At 45.3% G+C, this 15,642-nt stretch overlaps 1 protein-coding gene across 1 annotated transcript in view; it reads right to left on the reverse strand.

Annotated features, from left to right (window-relative positions):
- The window catches only part of LOC144728500 (cell adhesion molecule DSCAM-like), a 197,878-nt gene that overhangs the window by 83,992 nt on the left and 98,244 nt on the right, over nucleotides 1-15,642 (reverse strand). The window contains 4 exon segments of the mRNA XM_078607988.1: nucleotides 1,503-1,898; nucleotides 5,272-5,547; nucleotides 6,956-7,237; nucleotides 10,499-10,645. Of these exon segments, the coding sequence (XP_078464114.1) occupies nucleotides 1,503-1,898; nucleotides 5,272-5,547; nucleotides 6,956-7,237; nucleotides 10,499-10,645 (1,101 nt within the window).

Raw genomic sequence — 15,642 nt, forward strand, 5'->3', positions numbered from 1 at the left:
TGGCCTTATTTTTGAAAATCATTATCAATGAGTATTGATTCATTATCTGTTGCTTAATATTTGTTTGCATACAACTTTAAACATCTCACAGCAAAAGGCGACAAGCTTAACTATGCTGCATATAGCATATTTTTACATTGTGTATTAAGTGTTTCATAACAGTGAGCCAAATTCGCATGGAATCTTAATTATTTTCGACAAATAATTTCGAAAAAATGCATAGGATTCTAATGTCTGATTTGTAGGTGTTATTGACATAGGGAGTGATGGCGCAGTGGTCAGCATCCTTGGTGACCTGTATTTTGTTCCTGGCCATGGTAAACATCATTGGCAAGTGATTTATGAAGTGGTCCTGGGTCTCCCCTAGATTGACTCATCCTGAAATGAGTACCTATTGTGGTTGTGTGCACATCAGCACTGCGGCAACAAAGGCGGCTAGCCAAGGTTCTGGCCACACCGCCCCTATGCAGGATTTATGAAGGCCCGTTAACAAAGCTTGCCCCAACAGTTTACACAGGCTGCATGGGGGATCTTTGTCATTTATACGGAGGAAATTCAGGCACAGCGGCTGATATATAGTTTGTTATAAAGCTGGCAAAACCGAGTTTGATTCCGGACTGCAGCTAATATGCGTGACAAGTGATAGCCGAAACTGGATTGGGCCTCATATAGATAAACTCAGCATTAAAATCAGCATCTGGTGCAATATGCACACATTAGCACTGGGGAGAAAGAGGCAGTGTAGCATTGTGTCAGCCACACCACCCCACTCGTGCACGTGCCGGCTTTATTTGGGTTGCCAACCAAAACACTTTGACCAACAATCTTGATGGCTTTACAGTACGTCATGGTGTTATTGATGTACATGTGTGAGACTGATGCATAACTCTGGGGTTCGTGACCGCTACATGCAGCAATAGGTAAAGTTGTGTCCACATATGACCACAGATTTTTGACTGGTTGGGGTGCGTCCAAGCGTACAGTGAAACCAGAGTTAGGGCCCGACATTGCATAGCACTACTAATCACCGATTACTAAAAGTGAGGCACATTTGTTTTCGGAATTTAATTTAACCCCTGGAAAATGGATGGTAAATGTCTATACATTTTAAAAAATATATATACAGGGGAAACTGCAAAGGCACTGAGAAATAAAAAAACATACATGACACTAAGGTCAGCACACGATCTTAAAAGTTCACCGCACAAAAAAATGCGTGAGCTCATATCTCAAATCTCAATTCAGTTTCTCAGTGCCCTCGTTTAAACCAGCTCCCGTCAATTGCCAACGCTTAAACAAATGCCAAATTTGACCCCCCCCCCCTCTCTCTCTCAATCTCCTAAGCGCCTCCACCAATTGGGAAGTCGTTGGTGGCGGCGGCGGGAGGGGGAGGTGCAAGGGGCACGATCGCCACTGGTCACACACCGGGCACACGTTTCACTGCAGCGAGCGTGCACGCACCCCCGTGTGCGTGTGTGAGAACAGAAATAGCCGTTAAGCACCTCTTACGTTTATGCGTGCCTGGTACTCGGCCTGGCCCGCGACGTTGCCGGCCTGGCAGCGGTACACCCCGCCGTCCGTCACGCGCGCGCCAGTCACGTTCAGATAGCCGGTCACCACGGCACCTCCAACTTCTCCTCCACCTTCTCCCGCTTCTGCCACTCTCGCTTCTGACCCTGCCCCTGCCGCCGCCGCCACCGCAGGCCCCGCGCCGTCACCGGGGGTGACGATGTGGTTTCCGCGGCGATGGGGAGCGTCGCGCGAGAGGGCCGGCTCGCCGTCGAGGGTCCAGGCGATGGTGGGGGGCGGAGAGCCGCGCACGACGCACTGCAGCGAGAAGGGCTCCCCGGGGCTCACGACGCGCTCGCTGAACGACGAGGCGATCTTCGGGCTACCGTCTGCGGCGTGGGGGGAAAAAAAACACAACGGCGATTGTGAACGTACATCCTGTGCATTAAATTTCGATTTAAAGCTTTCGTGACTGCAGGGATTCATCTTCTTGGTTCTTTCGGTAAAGTCACGTAGAAGGGAAGTAATAAAATAATAAAAATAAAACATAATAAAATAATTCTCACGACGTTTCGGCCACAACGCAAGCAGCCGTCCTCAGGTGAAAACCAGGTCTGTCGGGGAGACAGCGTCTGAATGACGCTGTCTCCCCTGAATGACGCTGTCTCTCCGACAGACCTGGTCTTCACCTGAGGACGGCCGCTTGCATTGTGGCCGAAACGTGGTGAGAATTATTTTATTATGTTTTTATTTTTATTATTTTATTACTTCCCTTCTACGTGACTTTACCGAAAGAACCAAGAAGATGAATCCCGTGCATTGTGAATATCGATTTGTCCATTTGCGTGTCTTGGACTTCTTGCGCGCCGTACGTAGACAACCGTGCTAAACTAAAACTTTATTTTTTATTTTTACCAGGGAAGGCCCACTGAGCTGTATAGCTCTTTGTTAGAGGCGACTTGGCCACAAGTGATCACCCAACGAAGTGGCTTATCGTGTGGAAATTGACAGCAGACAAATACTCTAAACTCATGTTTCGAAATGGAAAAAACTGGAGGACCCGGAGAAAAATCCACGCGACCACGGGGAGAGCATGCAAACTCCACATTATCTATATTTCAACATTATCAGCTATGGGAGGCCATTGCCTATGCATGAATGCCTCCCCAAGCCATCACCTTCCCTCAGGGTCTTTCAATATAACAATCCATCTAGCGCCTGCACACGAGCTGATTTCAATCCTCCATCCCCATGCTGACGTGCTTTTGGGGCGTGTGTCATCCTTTGGCTTCCACTCCGTAACGAGTCTCAATAACCCCCCTCTATTGTTGACGTATCCCGTCCAAGTTTACTATTATTTGTTAACATTCAACATGCTTTCTAACTAGCGTATGTTCTCTAAGCCACGTGTTTCTGTTCATGTCTCGCAGTGTGTCTTTTCAAGCATGCGTCTCTCCATGCTTTGCACACTTTCCATCGCCATTAGTACGCACGTTTATTATCCATACGTCATAGGCAGTACTCTACGCCAGATTCTACGTATAAAACGTGTTAAACACATGGCACACCACGGGAAGGAGAGTAGCCAGTTGAACCTTATGTCGTTCAACTGGCTTATGTCGTTATGTGCGCGGTGGGACGGAGTCCCACCGCGCACATAAACGCCGCGACCCGCCTGGCGCGGATGATTCTGTTGTCGTGTCGTGTCCAAGCCGCAGCAGCGAGGACGAATGCGCAGAAGACACAAAACTTTAAAACTTTGATTAGCGCATCGTGTAGAGCTCGTCGAGAGGAATCGATTGCCGTGTCGTTCGCCTTCAACAGACATAAAACGATGTCGCAACGCAGTTTATGCGAGAGCTGGGGGCTTATGGGACCCCGGGTCCCGCCATCAGGTTCATTTGCACAATGACGACAGAAGTCCCCAAGACGGACAAAGAGGGCACGGGCTCAAGATGAGCGGCAGGAAGATGGAGGGGGAGGACTGTGAGGAGAAGGAATAATCCGGGACAAGATGTTGGGGATGAGTGGGTGATGAGACGGGAGGAAAGTGAAGGAGTGGAAAAATTAAGAAACAATTTGAAGTGAGCTGTACCGAGCATCAGCACTGACCCAGCTCCGGTGAGTGTAGGGCATGGCTTATCGAAGCGAGTCGTGGAAATTACACATTCTCTTGGTGGAGGCCAATCTCTCTGCCGGGTGATGTTGACTGTCCCACAGTGCGCTCATTCTTGAGAAGGTGTTTAACTTTGATGAGTCAGTGATTGGTGACCGGACGATGATGGCCATGACCATGTAGACAGAGGGAGCCAAACTTGTCATGAAGTTAAAAACCAATTTACCTTAACAAAACAGCAAGTGTCACATTTGTGTGCGACTCCAACTCCGCGCGTCACATTAATGTAAATTGTAATGAAAGTAATTATATATATAAATAAACAACATGACCTTTTTTTTACTCGAGTAATTAATTTCTTCACTCGGTAACTAAATATACCACGAACAATTTGCAGTGTTCTGCATCAGCACTGACCCGGCATCATCAGCAAGCCGTGGTGACCTGCTGTGATGGCACAGGGGTTGGGTTTTTTTTATATCCCCTTGCTAAGTGAGCAAATAGGACGGCGACTGGAAATACGTGGCTGCCCATTGTATGCAAATCAGCATGTGTCAGGATGCATTTTCATAGCCCAAAGCAGATCGCGACGCCGTACGCACCACCCACTAATAAGAACTGACTTCATCTTGCAGTGCCTACCCCTCTGGTAACGTAACATTTTTTAAAAATTAAAACCATTAGGCATAGTCGCTTGATTCTCAAGGGGTCACAGAGTGCGTGTGGAATTTTTTTGGCGGGGAAAACTTTCATCGGACATTTCATTTGAACCGTTGGAAAAAACCGTGAGAGATGAAACGAGACAGCAATATTCTTTACTTGTCGAGACAAGCCTCAACCAGGGTCAGTCCTCTCCTAAACCATCGAGGTGGCAAAGAGAGTGCCTCACAATCGGAAGGATGCGAGCTCAAACAACTACTTATTGGTATGGGTGTTGACTCAGCCCATCATCCCTGCGGGGTCGTTAAAATAAGCAACCACCATTGGAACCTCCTTTTCCAGTAGCAAAATATGATAATTGGCTTTTTACCCTTTTATCTGGCAAAAAAACTGACAACTTTTTTTTTGGCGTCATCTGGTCCAAAACAATGTGAGACTAGGCTCTAAGAAAAGCTGTCTCGGGTGTGGACCAATCTATTTCAAGGACAGTGCATACATTATCAGAGTTGTCTTTTTTGTTTGCATTACGACAGCAGGTATTGTGGACAATGCAAACATGACTCCTTGTATAAAAGGTGTCAGTTTTGTTGCCAGATAAAAGGGTAAAAAATCTATTATAATAAGCAACCACTTTGGGGCCAAGAGCAAGATACAAGCTCCATCTCAATATTCATTTGAGAAAGAAACCACTTTGGTAATTGTTGTACTCTTTCCTTTCAAGGATGTTCCTGCATAATTGGATGTTTGACCAGTTTCTTAAATGGCAAGTTTGAATTATTCCTTTTATATGCTCAAGTGTTTACCAGAAACATTGAAGAAGACACACTGCAGTAAAAGTCCCCCCCCCCATACTCCACCACCCCTTCTCCTTTAAGGCGAGGAAGGGGTGGTGGGGGGGGGTTCAATCGATTACCTGTGGCTTAACATTCAAATCAATAAATGCATCGAGTATCGACGAAGCAAATCGGCTGCGTGGGGCAACGCACCCTCCAGCATGAGGATGGAGAAGTCCTGGGCGGTGTCTCCCCCCTCGCCCCTCGCCACGCACTGGTACGCCCCGCCGTCACTCCTGCCAGCCGCGTGCACCGACAGCCGCTCGCCCTGGGCCCCCGAGACGCTGGCCGTAGGGGTCGGCGGGTCGCCGTTGTGGAACCACGTGACCATGCCGTCGCCCGCCGCTCCCGACACCTCACAGGAGAACTCCGCCGTGCCGCTCAGAGTGGTCTTGAGACGGTGTGGATCCACCCTCACCACCACGGGGGCTAAAGCGGCGAGCGTGCAAAACAACCGGGAGGTGCCGAGGTCGGTGGCCCGTAACGTGAACGTTAAAAAAAAACTCTTTGAATATCATCCAAAAGCAAAGTGTGACGAATGATAAATTCGCGCGCAGTTTACGAAAAGCCTTAAACTCATGTTGATGAAGTCCCATGAGCCTAAACGACAACAACAAATTGCTTTTTTTATTTACTATATTTGCTGTTATATTGTTATGGAGGGAGCTCTGTGATGGTCAAATTCTGGGGTAAATAAAAAATACTGTTATCACTTAGATATCCGAGTGGTATTAACTAATAATTTAACGTTGTAATATATATTTTTTAATTATTTGTATTTTAGCAGATAAGGCCCACTGAACTATATAGTTATTTTTCAAAAGCGACCTGGCCACAAATGATATTTGAATGAAGTGGCTTATCATGTGGACATTTATAGCAGCTAAATACTCTTAAACGCGTGTTTATGAACGTGGAGGAACAAAACTGGAGGGCCTGGAGAAAAAAACAAATATACAGGCATGAGGATCGGGATCGAACCAACGCACTCCTGTATACCAGGCGAGGTAGTTAACATCCCACCACCGTGGTGCCCTGTGGTTTAGCAGTGATGTGACTCAAACCCCAATCTCTGAATCTCATGAGATACCATCAAAATAATGAAATAATGAATAATTGCAACAGCAATTCCAACAGGAGGCAATTATAAGCCAGTATCTTCACTCAAAAGTGGTTCATAATACAATCGGTATGTCATTAGATTGCTCACCATAGGGATGGTTTATGTTGGCAATGATACGGACAATAAATAGCATGATGGTTTTATATTGTATGATTAATAATTCACAATAATTGTGATGATTGATGATACAATACGATATAACACAATTTGGATTTGCGACCACATGTCAAAATAATGCAACTGAGGGTGGGTTTTGGCATGGGCATGCATATCGTGTCCATCCATGATGGTTTATAATGATGATGATGCCAATGCTGGAGATAATGGCAATGCTGGAGATAATGTTACTGCTGCTGATGATCCTGCTGATGAGGATGCTGCTGCTGATAACGATGCTGCTAATGATGGTGATGCTACTGCCACTGAGGATGAAGATGCTGATAACGATGCTGCTAAGGACGATGATCATGCTGCCACTGATGATAAAGATCCTGCTGTTGATGATTCTGCTAATGATGCTGACGATGCTGCCGCTGATGATGACGATGTTGCCGCTGATTACGATTCTGCTAATGCTGCTGCCGATGCTCCCGCTGATGATTATGACGCTGCTGCCACTGATAACGATTCTGCTGATGACGCCGACGGTGCTACACGACAACGATCTCACTCATCCGCACTTAATCCGGCGAGTGGGTGGGATGAACCCTTCACCTTTGATGGTGAGCCTCCCGCTGACGGCCGCCACCCCGAAGCTGTTCCACACCTCGCAGACGTAGGCCCCCGAGTCCTCCACTGTCGTGTCGGTGATGACGAGGCCCGAGCCGCCCGCGCCCCGCCGCCGGTCGGGAGGCAGCGGCACGCCGTCGCGGAGCCAGCGGGAACGTGGCGCCGGGTGGCCCGCGGCAGTGCACGCCAGCTCGGAGCGCGAACCCGACGCCGCCACCACGTGCGACGAGAAGCCGTCCAGAATCGACGGCGCAGAGTTCACCAACTCTGGCGGCGAAGAGGGGACGGAGAACGGGCGGGTTTTGGCACGGTGTCGCGTTGCCGGTAAACGAAGCCGGCCGCGGCAATGGTGGGCTGTCCCTTTGGACAAACTATAAACTAAAACGAAACTATTTTTATTTTAATAAGTAAGGCCCACTGAGCTATATAGCTCTTTTTCAGAAGCAACCTGGCCACAAATGATAGGTCAACGAAATGGTTTATCATGGGCAAATTTATAGCAGCCAAATAATCTAAACACACGTTGATTCTAATCATGGAGGGGAAAACCAGAGGACCCAGAAAAAACATCCATGCGACCACGGGGAGAACATATAAACTCCACATATACAGGCGCCAGGGTCGGGATCGAACTCACGACCTCCTGTATATCAGGTGAGGTAGTTAACATCTCACCACCGTGGTGCCCAGTCACTGTTGTCAATGCACTGCTGGATGAGGGCGTACGTCCCTATGGATGCCCTCATTATGGGGGTTATTTGACCATACTTTTTCAAAGTGGTCAGTGTGGGTTGGTTGAAGGTAGGGAGCATAGACAATGGAGCACAGTATAGTCCAACAATGAATGTTGCTCCACTGCCCTCTGCTGACGTCGTAGGCCCACAGTAAACAATTATATACCTCCAATTGTTGAAAAATGTTTTGCACGTGTAGGTGAGATGGTGGATGTACAGTTAAGTAAAAATGTGCACAAAATTAAATTTAAAAAAATGCATGAATAATAACACCGCCTTATAACAGAATAAGTATATGATGTTGATTAAAATGTCCTTTCTTCATAGACAAGGCAGGCAGTTTAACACGTAGGCTTTCGCGACCAATATCATCCATAATAGAGATTTTTGGAGTTAGATCGCGTAAATAGATAAATGTGTCATTAAAACTCGCAAACGCCCGATACAGCCAACTGGTAAAGGTTTGTCACGTAAACAATATATGCCAATTCGTTACTAGTACAGCACACCGGTGTGTTGAGTAAAACCACAACAATTACAATTCGTGTAAGATGTTCCGCCGTTAATTACAACGAGTATCATCAGGCGACAGCAAGTGTTGTGGAAAAATCCTCCTGTTTCGGTCTTAAATAGAGGGATAAATGTGATGTCACTTTTTCTTTAGACATAACGTCTCTGTAGACGATCTCCACGACCCATCTTATTCACCGTCTGCCCTCTCATTCTAAACGCTCGCAACTTCTCAAGTTTTGTCAATTTTCATTCATCTACACTCTCTTGGATAGCCTCATTTAATCTATCACCTTTCACATCACCCCCCCCCACCACCTCTACACGATCGTTCAAGGAAGTGCTGATGAAGAGCTCACGTTAATCAAGCCTTCCCAGGCCATGCAATTCTCCACGATGTCAGCGTGTATCCCCCGCACGTCCGTGACCCCCACCATGAACGGCTAATCACAGTTATAAATAGGGAAATGTTCAAATATGAATGTTGGCAAACTGAGATTCACCTGAGGAGTACATCCTCACTCGCGAGGGATAATGTAATATCCACATGCATGCGTTTTTTTTCGTGTTGCCTCGAGGTAATTAGTAAGAACGGTGCCGTAACAGGCCAATAAAATACTGTGACAAAATGACCTTCAACGCAGGATAAATAGGGGGTACACGTTTACATATGTATTACAAATGCATAATTCTAACGACTAAAATTACTCCACGAACATATAATGGTGTGGTGGTGTTTTTTTTGCCTTGAACGTTCGAATTCTCAGTTGCCCGTTTGGTTTTTTCATTTGAATCTTGTTTGTTTCTAGTGAATTAAAAAAACGTACTGTGGGATGTAATAACATAATCATTTTAACCTAAGAATATAGAAATACATGATCAAATGTTCCAATTATTACCTAGTAAATCATAATTACTCCATAATTAGAAGTGTATTTTAATTTAAAAAATATTAATCTTACATCTCAGTAATTAAACGTGAGGATAATTAAAGTGCGTACACTGTGAGAAATGCACATATTTATATTTAGTCATTCTGGGACTACACAGTATTTCATACTGGTAGAAACCTCCTGGTTACACCAGCCCACAGGAAATTATTGTGTCCGTCGTGCAGGGAGGAGCTGGGTGGGGAGGGAGGGGATGGGTGGGGAGGGGCTGGGTGGAGAGGGTGGGGGTGGGAGGAGTGGGACTGGGTGGGGAGGGGCTGGTCACCCCGTGGTGCCATATTTGCGGAATACACCACGCCGCCATTGACCCTGGCCATTGACCGAGCAACCCAACGTTCCTACCAGCTCCCTCCGCAGGAATGTGTTAAATTAGTGTTTCTACCGAGATTATTATCCAGCTGTTCCACCTCAGATTCACTTTCAGACATGTGATAACACTTTTATAACAGCATGCATTCATACGTGCAAAGGAGTTTGAGATTTACCCAGCAGCACGAATACATAATCAACGTGAAAGGTATATTTTTTGTAGTGGACATTAGAGAGTATTATTTATATCATAACCGGAGCAATGAGCAACGCAAACCACGACATATCTGGTTAACTTTACACAGCCAGATGAATGGGTGGGTCATTAGCTCTTTTATCTGAATGGACAAAACAGAGAGAATGCCTACGGATGGAATGGACGAGAATGGAGAGATTCAAAATATGATGCGAGCGTGTGGATGGATTAATGGAGGGAGCAATGAGCAACGCAAACCACGACATATCTGAAATCTGGTTAACTTCACAGACAGATGAATGGGTGCGTCATTAGCTGCCTTAGCTGAACGGACAAAACAGAGAATGCCTGCGGATGGGATGGACGGGAACGGAGAGATTAAACAGATGATTCTAGATTTGAAGCTTTCGTGACTGCAAGGATTCATATTCTTAGGTTTTTTTCGGTAAAGTCACGTAGGTAAAAAATTAAATTAATAAAAGTAAAATAAAATAAAAAATCACGACGTTTCGGAGGCAACACAAGCGTCCGTCTTCAGGTGGAACCGTCACAGCACGATAGCTGTATCAAGTAAGAGAAATTCCAAGAAAACAGTCCTTGTATATATACTGGTTGAGGGTGGGAGGAGCCAAGGTAGGCCCTGAATATTATTTTTATGAGGTTCGGTGCGGCTGAAGCACGCTGTTTATTTTACTTTTATTAATATAAATTTAATTTTTTTACCTACGTGACTTTACCGAAAAAAACCTAAGAATATAAACAGATGATGCGCACGCGTGGATGGATGCCCCGGGTCGCCCTAGGGGTGGCACGAGCCGGCTTCTGGTACCGGTGACGGTCAGCCTGCCGCTGTTGCTCTGCCGCGTCTCGCTCGTGTAGCGGTGGCGGGTCGAGCAGCGGTAGCTTGAGAGGCCATCCTCCGTCTGCACGTCCGACACGTAGAGGGCTCCCGTGGACGAGATGCGATAGCGGTCTCCTGCGGGGGCGGCAGACAGCGTGGAGAGACACGGCGCGCATCATTTGAGTTGCACTCTCTCCCCCCCCCATCACCACCACCTCGGCCGCAAAGACCACATACTCGCAGAAGAAGAAATACCGGCGGCGTGAATGTCTCGAGTAGCCTGCAGCACCTTCAAGATTGGGACACTTCCACGAACTAGTAGGTTTGGGGCCGTCCATAAATGACGTCACGCGATTTTGGACTATTTTTGATCCCCCCCCCCTCGTCACACGGCGTCACAAAAAGTCAGACCCCCCCCCTCAAATATGACGTCACAAAGCTCTGCCCCCCCCCCCCCCCAAAAATAAAAAATGCTTCAAATCGCTTTAAACTATTGTCATTGTAGTGAGTATTTAATGTGGCGCTGCACTGATGTTGTAGGAGAAAACATTTATTAAAACGTCTACTTAATTAAGTAGAACGTGTTGTCTATAATTATTTAAATTTGCGCATTTTTACGTGACGTCACATTTCTCAAACCCCACCCCCTAGTCACACATCGTCACAAAAGTCTGACCCCTCCCCCTAGGTGCGTGACGTCATTTATGGACGGCCCTTTTTCCGGACACCCTCGCAGCAACGGCTTTTTGGCTGGCCATCGAACAAAGGCGGTCACCGCGTCGCGCGCTTTCAGATGGACTTCTGTGGCTGCCTGGAACTCTCTTCCTTCCGAAATTAGGTTGTCGTTCTTCCCCCACAACCTACGATTAGCGCGGTTGGTTACGTACGGTGCGACATACATAACATACATGCATACGCTCTTTGAACCCTTTCCCATTGCGATGACATTCGAAAGGGTTCGCGCACTCGCCCCACCTCTGCAAGACCGCGTCACCAGAAGAAATAGTTGCGTAAAAGTCGTCAACAACCTGCAGCACCTTCAGAGCAGGAAACTTCCACTTACTAGCAACCTGGCGGCATGTGCACTTCAATATCGGTGTGTCTCTTTCAGTGAAGACTTCGTGATCGTTTCATGGACTGAGGTGCGTGCCACGTGCGTTTTGCATTACGCGGCCATTTCCAGACACGAATGCAGCAATGGTCAAGCCCCACCATTTGTGTCCTGCATCTCTCCGTTGAACCCCGTCAAAACAAGAAGCGTGTAACGTGTGCATGTTAGACAGCACTGATAAGGGGGAAGATTTTTCGTATATATATATAACCACTTTCATAGCACACTACACGCATGAGGAGGGTCATTTCAATCATGGACAGAGCTACGTTGGGAGGCCATGATCGCTGACATCTTTGAGAAAAGAAACGGCAAATCGATGTTTACCGAGATATAGGAGACAAGTGAAATGTGTAAGCGCGTATGTTTTTTCATTAGACTATACCTCTTAAATAAGCGGACGCATGTCAATTTGAATCTCCATTTACTACTATAATGAGCCAAGAATGTCTGTGTGTCCCGCGCGTGATGTTATTTCACGTTGGCCAGCCCTCCTCATTAATACTCATGAGCGGGTGACGTCCTCCACATGCTCCCCCCCCTCATTAATAACCATGAGCGTGTGACGTCACTCCACATCCAACAGCCCCCCACATTAATAATTATGAAGAGGTGAGGTCTTCAAAATGGACACCACCCCCTCCATTAATAATAATTATCGGGTGACGTCACTCCACAAGGGGGGGGCGAGGCGCCTCCTCCCCCCTCCTCGGCGTCAACTCACAACCCTCACTACAAAGGCAGAAACCTCACGTCACGCGATCTCCGTGACGCTGTTGAGACATCAAAGTAAAAAGGACGTCGTGATGAACAAGGGATCATAACCTTAAAATGAAATAGGTCTGTGTCACCGCGACCTTACACATTGGCACACGAAATTATGCAATGAGTACACGTTGCGGTCTGCTTTTCGCTTGCAAGTTTCAGATTTACTGCAATACACCCGGTCCTTGGACGGGAAAAGGTCTAGTGTATCATATTTGAGAATTGTATATTTTTTATATCCAGTTTGATTAAACTAAAGTACAGTATTTTCTTCAAGAATCAATATGGTATTGTAAAAAAGTATAAAAGAGAGACAAACTAAGCTTAAGAAACACAGCTCCATTAATTACCCTCCTGTCTTATTTATGTGAGTTGCTCACAGAGAATATTGGGAACGTGTTTGGGCAAATTAGAGGCCAAATAACCACGTGAGCAAGCCGGATTTGGAAAGGGGTTTTTACCAATGATCACATACATCGGATTCTGGAAAGAAAATGTTTTACAAATATAAAATACCTTTTCTGCCTATCTATGTAGTCTTTGAAAAGACATGACTCAGTTGTTATTGATGCAGTAATCCAAAGTGCTCATTAACTACAACCCAGGTGGATGTACACGCCCCTAATCCAGCGCTTTGGAGGCATCGAGGCGGGTTCATGGATAGGAACAAATAATCCGTATGGCAGTACCCTGGGGTACCAAATAATACAAATTGGGCGAGGTAATTAAATATGTTATTTCTGGGACACTATTTTTCCCCAGGGGTGGACTTAACTCCGCGACTGGGGTACCAATCAATCCGAAATCGGTGCCACTCCGCGATGTCGAAACGCAGCGAGGACGATTGCGCCGAAACCCTGAACGCTCGCGGTACGCACCGCAGTGGTGCATCGTGAGTGTACAGCTCGTCAAGACGAGTCGATTGCCGCATCGCCGGCCGTCAACAGACTAAAATTGACTGCATCGTGGACATCATGCAAGAGTCGGGGTACCGCCATAAGGTTCAAATGACAAAATGTTGCATGGAGGTGGACAATGCCTGCAATAAAAATACCGAATGGTAGCACAAAGAGGAACGCTCCCAAAAAGGGGACACCACCAGGCAGGGGCAGTGATGACGTCGGTGAGTTTACAGATGGAGCTCGATGGATCGGTGCATCGCGGATCACGAAAGCTGACAAACTTGGGGAGGCCGTCATCCAGCAGTGGATAACACATGCTCCACACATTCGTCAATAGCACTGCTTTCAAAGGAAAAAAAATAGATCATAGGTGACATTTCAATTAAGAGCACATAAAGTGGATATAGGTCATTGCTGATGATGAGAGCATTGCTTAAATGCCTATTGGCGCTTTAAACTAAACCAGCAGCATTTGGTTAAGTGAGAAAATTGTGGAGCAGTTTCACCCTTTAGGGTTTCATCAGCAGAGTAAGACTTCACAACTAAACCAGCAGTGGTTGTTTAACAATGCCAGATATTTTTGGTAAGAGCACTCGATCAAATTTAATTCAAAAATAATAATGTGCAGTTGTGGAACATGAGTCAATAAGTAAACTCATGTCAGTCTGTTCTGTATATCCACAAACATATTAAGTAGTTTAAGACTATTAAATAGCCTACTGACATTCTACATGTGCTCCAAATATATGATATGTAGATCATTATTATATATAGTTAATTTAGTATTTCACCATACTGCATTATAAAATGTTGCCCAACACCCAAACGCAAGTAACAATCTTAAAGTCATTAAGATTTTATAAAATAAATACGTTCTGGGTCATGTGACATGTGAAAGAAAAATATTGGTACAAATAAACAATGAGAATGTGCTTATTTCTTCCAATACCAAAATCTTATTATTTTAGTATTTGATATAAAAAAGTGTATTTTCAACAATAAAAAAGAGTAATAGTTGCAAAGTCGACTATATGCAGTCTCTTTATCATCCAAGACACGTCTCCCATCCGCTGCTAATGGAAAATGCCTTGAGATGCCCATGCTAATTTCTGATCAACACACGCACACGCACACACACGAGCTTTTCTGGGATGCAGAGACAACGAGACAGCGCTCATTTGATCGCCGTAAACAAACTCAGTCTAAATAATGATGATATACTTCAATGGAAGTGCACACACAAGACAAAGACACCCCATTTAGCCTTAACAGACTGTTAGGTCAAGTGCTGTTAGCGAGCACCTATAATGGCCGATGCGGCACATGGGAGGTGGGTGGCCAGAACCACGCCCAACCGCCGTTGTCTCCCTCGTGGCGATGTTTACAAACAGCATCAGGTACACATTTGTTACTGAGTCGACCTAGGGAAGGCCCAGGACTGGTTCAGATAATCGTCACTGGTGTTGGCCGGGAGCGTGAATAGAACTCGCGTAGCCTGGTTTGTAGCGCAACGTAGCGCTAACCGCTACACCACCGCTCCCCATGCACACACACTCAAATTGGTATATTTTTTTAAGTCATTGACCAAAAAAAGTTGTTCCAATCACGAAGATTTTATGTTGTAAATATTATCGTGTGCTCACAATATTAATTCAGCTTTCGTACATTTATATTTCGGTATCTTGTGCTTGAAAAATTAATGTTGTGCATACCCAAGAGAACGTTTTAATTAAAACAAAAACGGGTCAATTACATTGTAAATTAGCACATACCTTGAAGGCACATTTACAAAAATTGTTTCAGCAACAAATAAAAACTCATTATTTCAAATCAAATCTTGCTGTTTAATTAACACTGGTATGCATGCATGCATTAATAACATAACTTTTCTGTCCTTCAGGCTGTGATTTCTCAAAAGTGTAATTAACATTTGGTTGTAACAAGAAAAATAAAATACAAGTGAAATTAATTGCACTATTTCATGTACGAAATAATAAATTGAATATCCACGCTGTGTTTAAAATGTGACTGGAGAAAATATAATTTAATGTGAACTTATTCACAATTTTAAATTGCTTCACATTTGAAATGTGAATCACAAAATTGTTATTTAGAGTTGTGCAAATTTAATAAAATAATCTGTTGTATGTATGTCGATGTTCTTTCGCACCGTACGTAGCCAACCGTGCTAATAGGAGGCACGGGAGAAACACAAAAAGCATTTAAAAAGAAATTCGTTTTCAATCTAGATGATTTAACAATCCAGAGCTACAATGGCTTCCTAATATCGGAAGGAAGTGTGTTCCAGATGGCTGCATAAGCGCGAAAATAACTGCAGTTATGAACAGAAAACC

The sequence above is a fragment of the Lampetra planeri genome, chromosome 29 (assembly GCF_965212315.1).
Source record: "Lampetra planeri chromosome 29, kcLamPlan1.2.h2, whole genome shotgun sequence".
NCBI lineage: Eukaryota > Metazoa > Chordata > Hyperoartia > Petromyzontiformes > Petromyzontidae > Lampetra > Lampetra planeri.